At 44.2% G+C, this 13,338-nt stretch overlaps 1 protein-coding gene across 1 annotated transcript in view; it reads right to left on the reverse strand.

Moving 5' to 3' along the window:
• Positions 1 to 13,338, reverse strand: part of ube2f (ubiquitin-conjugating enzyme E2F (putative)) — a 42,017-nt gene that overhangs the window by 18,739 nt on the left and 9,940 nt on the right. Inside the window, exons 4-5 of the mRNA XM_023823862.2 lie at positions 13,072 to 13,137; positions 1,829 to 1,896 (exon numbers count right to left, since the gene is read on the reverse strand). Coding sequence (XP_023679630.1) covers positions 1,829 to 1,896; positions 13,072 to 13,137 — 134 coding nt within the window. The remainder of the gene's footprint in view (positions 1 to 1,828; positions 1,897 to 13,071; positions 13,138 to 13,338) is intronic.

The raw sequence follows: 13,338 nt of genomic DNA on the forward strand, positions 1-13,338 counted from the left end.
CCTCATTTGGAACTAAAACTAACTGAATAAGAAAACTTTGGAAAGACCCCACACTCTGCAGGCACAAGTGAATATCCCTGGGCAGGGGGAACAAAAAGGCTTAGACTGACACCTGCAACAGTGATTATCTCTCGGACTATGACAGTATCCTGCAGCAGGTCTGGCTCAGACGCTGGATCAGGGAGGTACTGCACCTGCACGCCCCAGGGTCCTGAGCTGTGTCAAACATAAGAGGCCAAGGTCTCTCCAATGCCATCCGCTTGGGGATGGGTGACCAGAAACTCACAGAACAATGTCTCCCTGGAATATGAAATTAAACATTTCACAAAGCCATGAGTTCCTGAGGATTCTCAGTCTGACAGAGATACACGAAACCTCAGCACCAACCTACAAGAGCCACTAGTCGTAGTGCAGTATAACCACTTAGCAACAGTTACAATTTAAACCAAGCTTACCCTAGAAGACTGAAAAGTGTAGCATATGCAGCTGATTGATATTCATAAAATGATATTCATAGACATAGGGAAGCACATTTCATGGCTTGTCAATGCCTTCTTTCTATTAAATGTTCATTTTTAACATAGGTTGATGATTTGAATTTCTTGTTAATAAATGACATCAGATTTGCAATAACACAGCTGCAAACCGAATCTGCGGGATCTAAAAGCAACTCCAGCGGGTGACAAACGAATCGATGCCTTCAATCAGCACAGATGAAAACGAAAGGCTAAGGGATATGCAACGGGCAAAAAAAAGCATAAAGCGGAGAATACCATAACTCAGCCCAAGACCGCCAGCTGTTCAGTTCCTGATTAGATAGATCAGAGGAAACTACACAGTCCTGACTCATAAATATCCCTTGTAAAAGGCATGCTGTTCAATTGCTGTAAATGCAGCAATGAAATACTGTTTCTCCACATTAGGGTTGAGAAACAGCCTCTCGCACTCCGATTTAACCTGTTCCCCGCTGTGGGCTGGCTTGGCAACGTGAAAAACATGCACCACAGAGTCGTTAAGAAGCAGCAGGGTAACTGTGCTGAAGTACATAAACACTGCATAGCTGCTCCTGTTAATTACAGGTATCCTTGTCACGATATGAATTTGTCTACTTAGCTGTAGATAAATCCAGGCTGTCGTCTGTCGTTCTATTCATATAAATCATCTGTGAGGGAGTCTGTGAATATTGTTGGATGTTTACCAAAGTAGTTAACGAGGTCCCATATCAGTGTCCAACAAACACACAGCACTATGGGCTATGGCGGTTACCAACTGGGCTATGGCGGTTACCAACTGGGCTATGGCGGTTACCAACCCGGTCCTCGAGGAATCCATGTGTTTGCCATCGCACCTCCCTGCCACAGAATCCACGTTCGTTCGCCCTCCCAGCTCCGTACCGAGAGCAAGAAACATGGACTCTCTTGTAGTCCCCAAGTACTGGATTGGAAAAAGCTAGTCTAAAATGCCCCTTGTGTGTGTTTCTATTACCACCCAATGAGCATCCATTCATACCTTCTACCCAACATGGGCATAAACAAAATCTCAGGCTTAATGCAGAAGGAGGTCCACTGCTGACTATGCTGAACGCTGGGAAAACCCTGCGGCCCGCAGGTGCCAGGCAGACATACCGTCTTGGGATCTCAACCACCTAAGGCTTCCTCATGCTTCCAGACCATTAGGTTCCAGCAAACAGCCTAGCTCCTCTAAAACACTAATCCAGTCTGTCTCTAACTACAGGGTCCAACATCACAATATCGGACACCTGGCAATTCGACATAGTGCAACAAAACCCTCCCTTGCAGTTTGCCGCAACACAAAAAGGGCCACTTACCACCATATTGTAGGCTTCAGGGACATCTATTTCGAACCGGAACTTTCCGCTCTGGTAGTAGCCTTCATCTGTGGAAAGGGAAGTTGTGATGAGTTTACTCTCATGAAACGAAATGAAAATAGAATAGGGGTTTGATTAAAATGCAAATTACATAAAATCTCACATCCCTTGAACCAATAAAGTGTGTGAATGTGGAAGAAAAAATCTGAACGTCTCACTAAAAAAATTAAAAACTATATGGTACACTGGAATGTAGAAAACCACATTGTTAGGTTTCCACCCAGTTTCAGACAATCCCTCCACGATATCCACTCTGCACGAAGGGGCAACTTTATTCACAATTTTATTTCCTCATTTAAAAAAATGCAAAACCTCTTATATCCCAAATCAAACTTTAATAGGTTTTGTGTGTTGCAGCTAAAAGCAGATGGGAATGCCCGCTTCAAACAAGGTCTATAACTTACAGTATATTCTTAGAGAAGGGGATTCGGCGATACAGCTCGAATCTCAGCCAACTTCTTGCTTTTAAAGGTTGCTCGGATGAAAGCCAGCAAAGGGTAGTGTTAAAAATAACCGCAGCTCGAGACCTTTGTCAGTACGCTTCAGCAATGCCAAAGTCATTTTCCATTACAAACAGTAAGAATTCAGGCTCACCTCAAAACAAAGCACAGACGTTGTTCAAGAGAGACTGTCGATTTCTGAATGTGACAGCGGGAATGTAATAGATGTTTTTTTTGTTTGTTTTTTTTAAACAGGAAGCCCATACCATCTTACAGCAGATTATGAGGCTAACAAACAGGAACACCAAGGAACAGAAGTCACGCTCTTAATAATCACTGGAAAAAGCCAGGGTCATTTTGCAGTGCATTCTCTGACACGGACTATCCACAGTGCCATTCACAACGTTCAAAACAGGATGGAGACAGCCGTCCAACCCGCAGTCAGCCTGTCACAAGGCCAGTATGTCAAATCTACCAACTCAAGGGACCCTTTTAAGCCACAGTGAAAGTTCTTCTCCAAGAAAGACACGTTATAAACAGGGTGCGGAGATCAAGGAAAACGAAGCCATAACACCCTTCAATGAATTACTGCCGTCCAAGACGCGATCCTCCACCTTCATGGCTCCCACCACGCAACGCCATTAATGCTGATGTTGGCTTTTCTAAAGGGTGAGGTGCTGAAAGGGGACCAGAGAGGAGCTCCATGGTTTTGAACCAATTTGGAATGTGATCTGTCAGACCATGCAATCGATTCCTCCCCGCAAACAGAAAACAACTAACAAAACAGCTTGTTCATCCTACATTGTTTGATTGAGGTGGTGGTTGCCATTCAAGACGGCCCAGAAACTCAGAGTCAGGTATCTGAACTTCCGCGGGAAAGCACCTTGCGAGTAAGGTGTATAAGTAAGAGTAACAACAGTCGTGGTACTCCGGGTTGTTATGAAGTCCATATATGAATGGTCTTGTCATACACTCGGATTAATTTTTACTCGGCCTTAACTACGACTCAAGCACTAGTAACCTGAAAAATCCACAGCCTGTACACAGGTTTTTGGGGCCCCACTCATGTCTCTCATTATGTCTACCTAGTTAGCAATTATCTGGCTCACATACAAGTTCCTATACAACATATCAGGTAAAAAGAAGCACCCTGCAGAATACTGCAGAGCGTCGGTAACTGAGGCAGCTGGTACCACTTCCAATCTCTCTCGACGTTTGGGAAGGAAACACAAAAAGTAGGCTAATCCTAGCAAACTCAGTTTGTTGCAAGGCAATGACTGGGGAAGTTTCCAGCCAAAATGTGTTTTAATTAATTTATAACTAAATCTGTTTCATACTGATATTATCAAATATAATGCTATTCCAGTATCTAGGAATCTTGATGATAAAATTTGCAAACTGGAAAGGATGGATCCCTATGAAAAATTTCACCAGGAAATTCACAAAAATAAATATACCCAAAATATCGTGGTATATCATAGTACCTTAATACCACCTAAGTCTCGGTCAGTTATTGAATGGGCTTTTAACGCAATTGGAAGTCAAGAAAGTAGTGCCTTTAAATGCGACGGAGTTACATACGCACAAACTTCACGACCGTGATTTGAATTTTTAAGTGTGTTAAAAGTCAAGGGCCTAATGGTGGAGTAATTGATCTACTGGGAGTGGGAATCAAACCAGCAATTTTTCAGAAATAGAACTCATTACCTACCGAGACATACACCACCTTCTGACTAAGCACGTTAAATATTAGGCAGCTACACCCTGTTGTCTGCATGCTTAAATGTAGTTATGGGCTATATATTAAAATCAATGATGTCATCCTTGCTGATGGTACTTACTAGCTAGGTAGTTGTAAAAATGATGTAACTGGCTGGCTAGCTGGCTAAGATTAAATTAACAACAAATGATAAATTAACGGCAAACATCTGGCATTAAGCAGGGAGAAAAAAGATGGCAAGAAAGCTTGAATTCATTGAACATTTCCATGTATTATGTAATGAGGGGTACAGCAGGAGGAGTCTTTAAGGTAACTAGCCTGGGATATTTAAATTTCTGTTAGAAATTTATAAATTATTTGAAGTAAAGGTAACAATTTTAGGTGTTTGTTCACTTTAATTTATGGTTTTTGAATTGCAATTCATAGCCTTGAATTGAACTCAGACTCCGACCCCCCACCCGCAGTTAGAAGCTGTCTTTACTCAGATGCAACTTATTAAAGATACAGTCTTGACACGGGTTTGATTAAGGTGGACTTGAACGGAACGCTGGTGCAGAGTACCCCGCCACAGCCGCTCCCGTCCCTCAGTGGTGCTTACCTAAACAATAATGAACTCAGTGGCGCTGGTTTTATTCTGTGTTACAAGTGCTTCTGCTGATTGCAGGCACACAGCACTATTTACAAACCGCAACGCCTCCCGATCATGAAGCGCCGCTGCCCCACAGCTTAAAGCAGAGATAAGACGTGCCCGTGAAACTCATTTAAATTTAAAATTCATCTGAACTTCATTTAAATGTAAAATGTATATAGGGCCAACAAGTCTCCACATGGTAAACATCCTCCACAGGCTGTGATGTCAGGCTCTTAGGACGATGATTTCTTGTTATGCATTTTAAATCCTTAATTAAAATACTTAATTTTGCACTTTGTCAACCTGGATGATCCTCATACCTGACAGTGTTTATGCATTATTCTTCAGAGACTACGGCTTCCTGGAAGTGCCAAAACAAAATATATAGATGGAACTAGGAACTAAATACAGCTTATACAACACTATACTACTTTAATACTACTTTAGCTGACTAACCTACAATGAGTAGGTAATACTACAAGTAATAAATACTGCTCAATGATGATTTTAGATAGGGGGTCACTTCTACTTACAATTTCCATACAACAGAAACCCAGATGGCTGCCTGCCTCTCACACAAGCAAACAGAATAGTCATATATCGCCACAATGACCTTGAACAATCCAGGACAGGGTCGACCACTTCTTTCTAAAGACATTCAATTTTCCAAATGAGTGTAATCAACAAGAAGATGATCGATCACACTGCTGAGGTCACAAACAGCCCCCTTAATTACCAACTCACTCAGAGAACAGAAGTGTGACTCCAGTTCAGGAGTGAAAAGGTAGTACATCATAAGCATTAGCTTACAAAAACAGATGCTAAGAATGAATTTTGAGCTAGAACCAATTAAAAAGAAAAATCATAATTCTGTATCATGTGGATCAGTTTTCCAGTATCATACAACTTCCTGAAGTTCTTCTCTTTAACCATTCATGACATGAAACACCACAGAAAACCAGATTACTACCCACACATCGCCTGGCAGGTGAATCAGCAGAAATTTGCCAAAGACATAAATTTTCCTCAAGAGCCAACTGAACTAAAATTGACACAGAACAGTCTCCCGGTGAAATTATTGAAAGAACAGCCCAATCTATGGAACAATTTCATTTGCATAAGTAGAAAACTATGCGCCATCCAGGGCTGAGCATTATGTCGATATTACCGCCAATCAACATCAGACAAGTGAGCCTGTGTTGATCTTAGTGACTAACCGGCGATTATCGCCTTTGTCGGAGAAGTAGCCTTAGGCTACAGGCAAGATGACGAAGACTTCAGCTCACTCTATAGCTGCCTGCGACCCCCAATCACTATCGTCCAGTTTTAAAGACTGCAGTTTAGTGGAGTATCAGTATATATTTTCATGCTTTCCCATTTTTATATCTGCTAAATAAAAATTAAGTAGCCGGCTTGGTGTCGCATGCATGTGTGCCTATGTGTGCGAAGGGGTGGGTGCTGGATCCCTCGATATTATCATTTATTGGGATATTTTAGACTTAAAATATCACTTTAAAAAAAAATAAAAATAAATTGCCCAGCCCTAGTGCCCTCAAACCAAAGTGAATGTTTACTGAGTGGCATTTCCCTTGAAATAGCAGTTGGATCAAGGAGCACGTACTATCCCTCAGGGACTGGGACCTGTAACTTAAGCCCTGGGACACAATGGGTTCTGTTCTGATACTTAACACTGCTTAGATTTAATGCCCTAACAAAGAACAAATGGACCAACAGACCTTTAAAAAGGCATGATGTTCATACACATCTATGGCTTTCAAGTAATGTCGGCCAGCCAGTGAAAGTTCACGCTTATGACAGTACTAATATCTTATCTTATTCTCCCAGGTTTCCGGTGGCAACTCGACCTCCAAGAGCTCATTCAGATCACCCAGAAAGTTCCTCTCTTGAAGGCAAGTGTCATTATAATCCCTTCCCCAGTGACCGAAACCACACACCAGCTCAGCTTACAGGCTGATCCAGGCCTCCAGTCAGGCATGTGTGTAGCAGACCAGCGCTGTCTACTGGCTGGCAGGTAACACTAATATCCCTCACACATTTTTGGGCTAAAAAGAGCCCCCGTGTATACCGGCTCAGCAGCTGATGAAGCCAATGTCGGGGGGGGGGGGGTCTCAAACTGGCTTAATTATTAGCTGTACAGAAGGAAAAAAGCATCTTTCCTAATCTGAGTCTGTAAAGATGGGTAAACAGACATGCAGCTGATTCAAACGACTTTCATTGCCTTGATGTGCAAACACATTTGTTAAAAAAAAGACGATGCTTCAGTCTGCAGTCTCTCCCAAAACCAGATGACAGGTAATGAAACGGACAGCAGATTAGCTTATCACCACTGAGCACAAGAGCAAAAACATGATTTTAAACATAAACACATACATTTACATCTCAAAAATTAAGAGTTCTGCCAAAACTGGGCACAAATTCTAAACAAACAAAAATACAACTTTGCACAATGTTTTAATCTAAAAGCTGGAATGAAAAAGGCAAACAGAATCCAGCACAACAAGGATTTCTGCCTGAAAAAAAATGATGTAGGAAGGTGTGGGGGGGTGGTATGGGGGGGTTATTCCGGCTGCACAGCAGAACAAACCTGTAGAACACCAAAGTCAAGCACAGAAGCACCTGGATGAATGATGTGACATTTCCACAGGGTCTGCCAGTTTACGGGAGTGACCAGTTCCTGGGTGACGATTTACAACACAGACCAGTTAAAGGCTATTATATTTAGAGCCCGTGGCACCATGACTGGGGTGAGAGTCTCCAGGGCAAAATTAAGTCTCTAAGCTGGTAATGAATAATGGCCTATTATAACATTTTACTGCAGATTAATGGGACAACAGGCAGTCCGTCCAGAAGCTTAAGCAGACAAGCTTAAGTCCCTGAACATTATGCGATCCGCTGCCCTGAGTTTTATATCATCTGATTCTTCTGTTTATATTTTTTAAAATAAACACGACACTGAAGCATTTCAAACGGCACTTTGAGCAAAAAGCGTGCTGAAGTATTGGTCAAAACCAAATCCAAATGTTTCACTAAACATGATGGGAGCGATTCCACTTACAGCTTCACCTCGCAACCCCCCCCCCCCAAACCATCCTGCAACACCCAGGCCCCGAAAAGTCACACAGAGCGAGGCCACATTAACCATAGTGTCACATCTAAACACCAGATGACAGTGAACACTAACAGCACACCTATTAAAGCTAATGGCTGTAACAGTGACACATTAAACCATCAGCGATGCTTCTGAACATTGAGTAGGGGGACTGGAAGTCCACTGACGCTACATACCCAGGCCTGTCCGCCTTTCTCAAGCCGCCGGAAGTAGCCCGTCCCCTGCTGCGTGTTTAAAAACACAGGCATGAGGGGCACCAGTGTGTCACTGGGACACCCCATAGGGTGAGTGACACAGCAGGGTAGCTTCAGGTCGCTTCTCAAGGGGCCGTCAGCCAAAACTGCATCTCACTTATTGTAAACACTGATTCCATGTGGAAGGTAATGATAGACGACACCCCTCCGTCTCAGACGCCATTACCAGACGCATGTCCGTCCTTTCATCATGTCCATTCCGCAGCACAACACAACTCACTGGCTGAAAAAATCTGGGCAATTTCCTCCTTCTCCATTGTTGAAATAAAACTGGCAATATCAAGACTGGAGGAGCACGCCTGTGTGTACACAGAGCATAGGGGGGTGACCAAGCCTTATTGCCGGTGAGAAGGTCAACAGGAGATTTAATAGGTTCTCTAACCAAGTAGCTTTACACTGGCAGTAGGTGGGATGCTGTTTACATGCCAGGGGTCGGCTATTATGGCAATACTTCATTTGACACACCGGCCGCACGCTGAGCACAGATCAGGCCACCTGATGGGAAGCGTGAAGGGAGGACTATAGGTGCCTTGAATCACTGGGGCCAGTTATATACAGCCAGTTAAACCATGCACCCTACAGACTGGTCATCTTGGACAGAGGCAAATAAATAAAAACAAAACAAGCCCTTAATGTCCTTATTGATGGTTAGAGTATGGAATAGTTTTCCTGTGAGTGCAGTGCAAGCTAAAACCTCGGGTTCCTTTAAATCTAAGCTAGATAAGATTTTACATTAAGTTTAAGTTGTTTAAGTTCTCCCCAAAGAAGCTCGACGGGGTGATTGGCCTCGTTTGTAAACTTGTGTTGTTATGTTCAAACACAAAACAAAATGAGAGGGAGGGAGCAGGTGGGGAAACACTGGGGGGCTACAGGGCTACAGGGCTACAGGGCTACAGGGCTACAGGGCGTCACCGCGCAGCTGCTGTCGGGGGAGATGCTACAGATTAAAAAAAAAGGCGCGGGGGGGGGGGGGGGGGGGGGGGGTGGCTGGCCGGCCGCTGCCGCAGCAAGCTGGAGGAGCTGCCTTGTTAATAACGGCGCAGCCCGGTGGAACACCCCCGCGCGGCGCTTCCACCGACGGACGCCTCACACTTCCCAGACATCAAGTCTCCGGCATTCTCCACAGCATTCATCCTCCTCTATCGGAAAACAGGCATGTTTCATTTAAAAAGGAAAAAAAAAAAACTTTCCTCTAAGAATCCTGATTAACCGGAGCAGACCGATATTATGCAGTAAAGAGGAGGGAATTCTGCTGAATATTTCACTTTAAATCGGTACTTCCTGTCCTTGAGTAAAAAAACCCAAAATATGACAGTATCACTTCCATACCTGGCACATTTATGCTGCTTGCACCACTTTCACAATCCGTTGACATACCAAAGAATCCATCCATCTTCCCACTGCTTATTTTGGACAGGGGGGTGGGGACTGGGGGGTTGGGGCCTGTCTCACTGCAGGGGGGTACCTTGGACAGCATTCGCCCTCATCTCGGCCCATATAAACACACTACGGGCGATTCAGACGTGCCAATTAGCCTCAGTGCATCGCATCTGGATTCAAACCCCCAACTGTGGAGATGTGAGGCAGCAGTACTGCCCAGTGGGCCGCCCTGCCAAGCGTTTCACATGAGCTGCACATGAATCACTGCACATGAATCACTGCACATGAATCACTGCACATGAATCACTGCAGGATTGATGTCTTCTTAGATTGCTACCTTATTCCTTCTTTTTAGCACATGCGATAATTCTACCCGAGTCGACACCTGTCAGTAAAATGCCTTCACAGCCAGCAGCCAGTGGGGAGCGGTGATGGAATCTATGCCGGAAATAATCTGCACTCTCACCCTGCTCATCCAAGTTCAAGTTCAAAGTTTTATTTGTCATACACACAATTAGAGACGGTACAATGTGCAGTGAACTGCATCACGGTCGACCTCCAGGCGGAACTGGCGACGTACATATAAGGGACAGAAGTATGATGAGACGTGACATTGGACACCCCAAAGTAATTCAGATGCCCTTGGCTTAAGGCATTTCCTGGGCAGTCTCCTCACATCGCTAAGATATTCCGACAGCTCCGCAGATGAAAACAGACACACAACAATCTGGACAGGTGTACAAGACAAGAGGTACACACTTATTGGGGCAGAAATGTGTGCTATACTTATCAGTGCCTTCCAACCATAGAGAAAATTCATTTTCTCTCTCTCTATGTATATGTACGTACACACACAAACGCACACGCACACACTCTGCTCTGCCTTTTTTTTTACAGAAAATTCCGCAAAAGAACGGAGGCTAAAAGATCTGCAGGCGAAGCCAGTTTGTACCGTGACACACAAACTTTTTTAAACGCGTGACCTCCAGATCAGATTTCGACCTTGCGACGTCCAGCACCATCGCACCTTTTCACTCTTCAGCCGCTCTTCTTTCCACCGTGAAACTCAAGTCGGCCATCGGCCGACCTCTCCCCCTGACGGGGGAGGGGGGGGGCACCAAGTGGGGATCGTTACCCCCCCACCATGTCCTCCTAACATCCTGCTCCCTGTGGGATCCTCGCTAGGGCTCCATCCACCCCAATCGTCAGAGGTGCTAAATCTGACACACCATCACACAGCCAACAAACAAAACAAAAACTTTAAAAAAAAAAAAAAAAAAGAACTATTTTGCAAGACAAAACAGAAAATTACATCAGGTGAATGACAATGTATTTATAATGGGAGACTGACATGGGGAGATGTTTGCATCCTCTGCACTGAAACATTTATTCATTAGTCTGACCGTTTCCTGGGCCGCTCTGCTGACTCATTCATCAGTCCGGCCTTCACGCGCTCAGGGCTGCACCAGAGCGGTCATTAAACCATGGCATTCACTTCTATTCACAAACACAAGCCTCGTGACCATCTGTGGGGACATGACCATGTGCTCCTTCTGACAGGACCAGCAGGTGACAGTGTCTCTGTGGGAACAGGCTAGCCATGTGACTTGGCGAACCGTGGCCGACCCCAGGAAGGTGGGGAGTCGCCTCTCATACACACGTCAACTGCATGTCCATTAAAAATCTTTGATTTGTGCACATATTCACATTTAAAGTGCTTACTGCTCAGACTCCCGGCCCCAAAGCACTTGCCCATCCCGCCCTTTGTCACTTCCAAAAGGCCAAACTGCAGTTTGCTTAAGACAATGATGGCCTATCTGCAGGTCACTTTAAATCAACAGACACACCTCTGTAGCTGGAGGGGGGGGGGGGGGGGGCACTGGGGAGGCGCCGAGCCCCATTATTTCATTTCCGATCCAATTCTGATACACAACTGCCGATACAGATTCCAATACAAGAGCTCTTTTTACTTTAATATTCTTATTTTAATATTTTTATGTAATAAAAAAATAGAGAAAATATAGAAATATTTATACTTTATATATTAATTTTTAAACTAGTGAATACAAATTTAAAAAATGTGTGCCAAAAAATCTTCAATTAGGCTACTAGAAACATACATAACGTTCTGTTCCACCTTTTGTTTTACATTTTGTTTTAAGCATTTTAGAGACAAATTGTTCAATTTGAATATCTTCAAAGCAAGGATACGCAAGCGGGGAATGTTTAAAATGCCCCATAATTTTTATCTCACTGGTAACAGCGTCACTTACACTTTGTAGCGATATCACAAGCTGCAGCGAACACGCAGAAAACAGCCCAAGCTAGTGACTCCCAAATCATCCAATGCTTTTTTTCATATTACACAATTGCGTGCACTTTGTTTAGTGGGATTTTCCACTACAGTGTTTCTCCTACCATTAAATTAGGGGGGGTGCCCCGCCCCCCCTTTGAAGGTCAAGTTAATTTCATTTAAATTTTATTTTCTATATAGAGCTAGATCACAACAGAAATCATTTAAGTTTACTTTTCCTATAGAACAGGTCTCTGCATTGTCCTTTTATTAAACAAACTAAATAGCCTTGTGTTATTTACCTTATTTAAACAGCAGCTTGTCATTTTTCTCTCTACACGGTTGTGCGTTTACACAATTCTCCTCTGCTCTCTATCGCGCATGCTGGAGTTCCCCCCCCCCCCACCACCCCCCAAAGCTGTAAACCTAGGGGAAACATTGCACTACAGGTTACTTGTACCTCTCAAAACTTTGTTTTTGCAAAGACTGCAAATTGCAGTGCTACTAGTTGTTGTTTCCAGCATAAAATACCAGATCGTCACCCTCTTATCTGACGTTCTTGCGCTCCTCCTGTTGCAAAGCGTACGCGCGTGACGTGACGTGACGTGAGAGCGGGAGGAAGTCACTGCACTCACACCCACTGAATGGCAAACAGAAACTGGCAGCATAAGTGTTCATCTTTTTACAGACTGCCGAAAACTAAACTAGTAAGTATCGGACGAGAACCAGTCGTATATGGCCAGTACCTGATCCATCCAGTAGGTATGGATTGGTGCCGCTACAGAGCTGAATATCGGATTGGTGCATCTCTAGAGGACATGGAGGTCTGGGCTCCTGTCTGTGAGGGTAGTGTCACCCAGAGTTTAGGCAATGGGGATCTCTGCGTTTCAAGGGTAATCATTTCCAGTACAATCCCTTTTAGACTGGGATTACTCAGTCAGACCAAACGCCTTTTTAGTCCTGCTTGTCATTAAGAGTCAAAGGCAAAAACAGGCACTGGCTGATTAGCATGATGTACATCACCCTGCACCTTCAAATAACTGGTAACACAAATCCGTAAAAGTCAAAATGTCCCTGTCACATTAAACAGCAAAAACACCGTCAACAAAGCACCTTGACTTCCATCAAACTGACACATGACAGACTCACCCCCACCCCCTGTACAAGTAAACACTGAACTGTTAGTTCATTCCCATTATCAGTAACATGCGTGAGACATTCAACATACCATCATGCCATGAGTATAACGGATAAGATCTTGGCTGCTGTGCTCCCAGGCCTGGCCAGAAAGGCCAGCTACCCTCAGCCGGTCAGGACCAGGCTGGCCCGCCTTACCTGGGGAGATGTCCAGTTGGAAGTGGTGTAGCTTGTTCACGTCAGGGAAGGCAACTTTACAGGTACCTAGGAGAGTGACAGGTCAGAGGAGAGATGTGTGACAGCACGGTACACAGCTCTGAGACAGTATCATCAGCCTAATAGCAAGGACGTCATACATTATGACTGAAAGCAAAAACACAGATAGACATACAGATGACCATTTAAACTGCAGAACCTCTGAGATGCCACACTCCACCTCACCCCCCCCCCCCCCCCAAATCAGTG

Source organism: Paramormyrops kingsleyae, chromosome 16 (genome assembly GCF_048594095.1).
Source record: "Paramormyrops kingsleyae isolate MSU_618 chromosome 16, PKINGS_0.4, whole genome shotgun sequence".
NCBI classification, from domain to species: domain Eukaryota; kingdom Metazoa; phylum Chordata; class Actinopteri; order Osteoglossiformes; family Mormyridae; genus Paramormyrops; species Paramormyrops kingsleyae.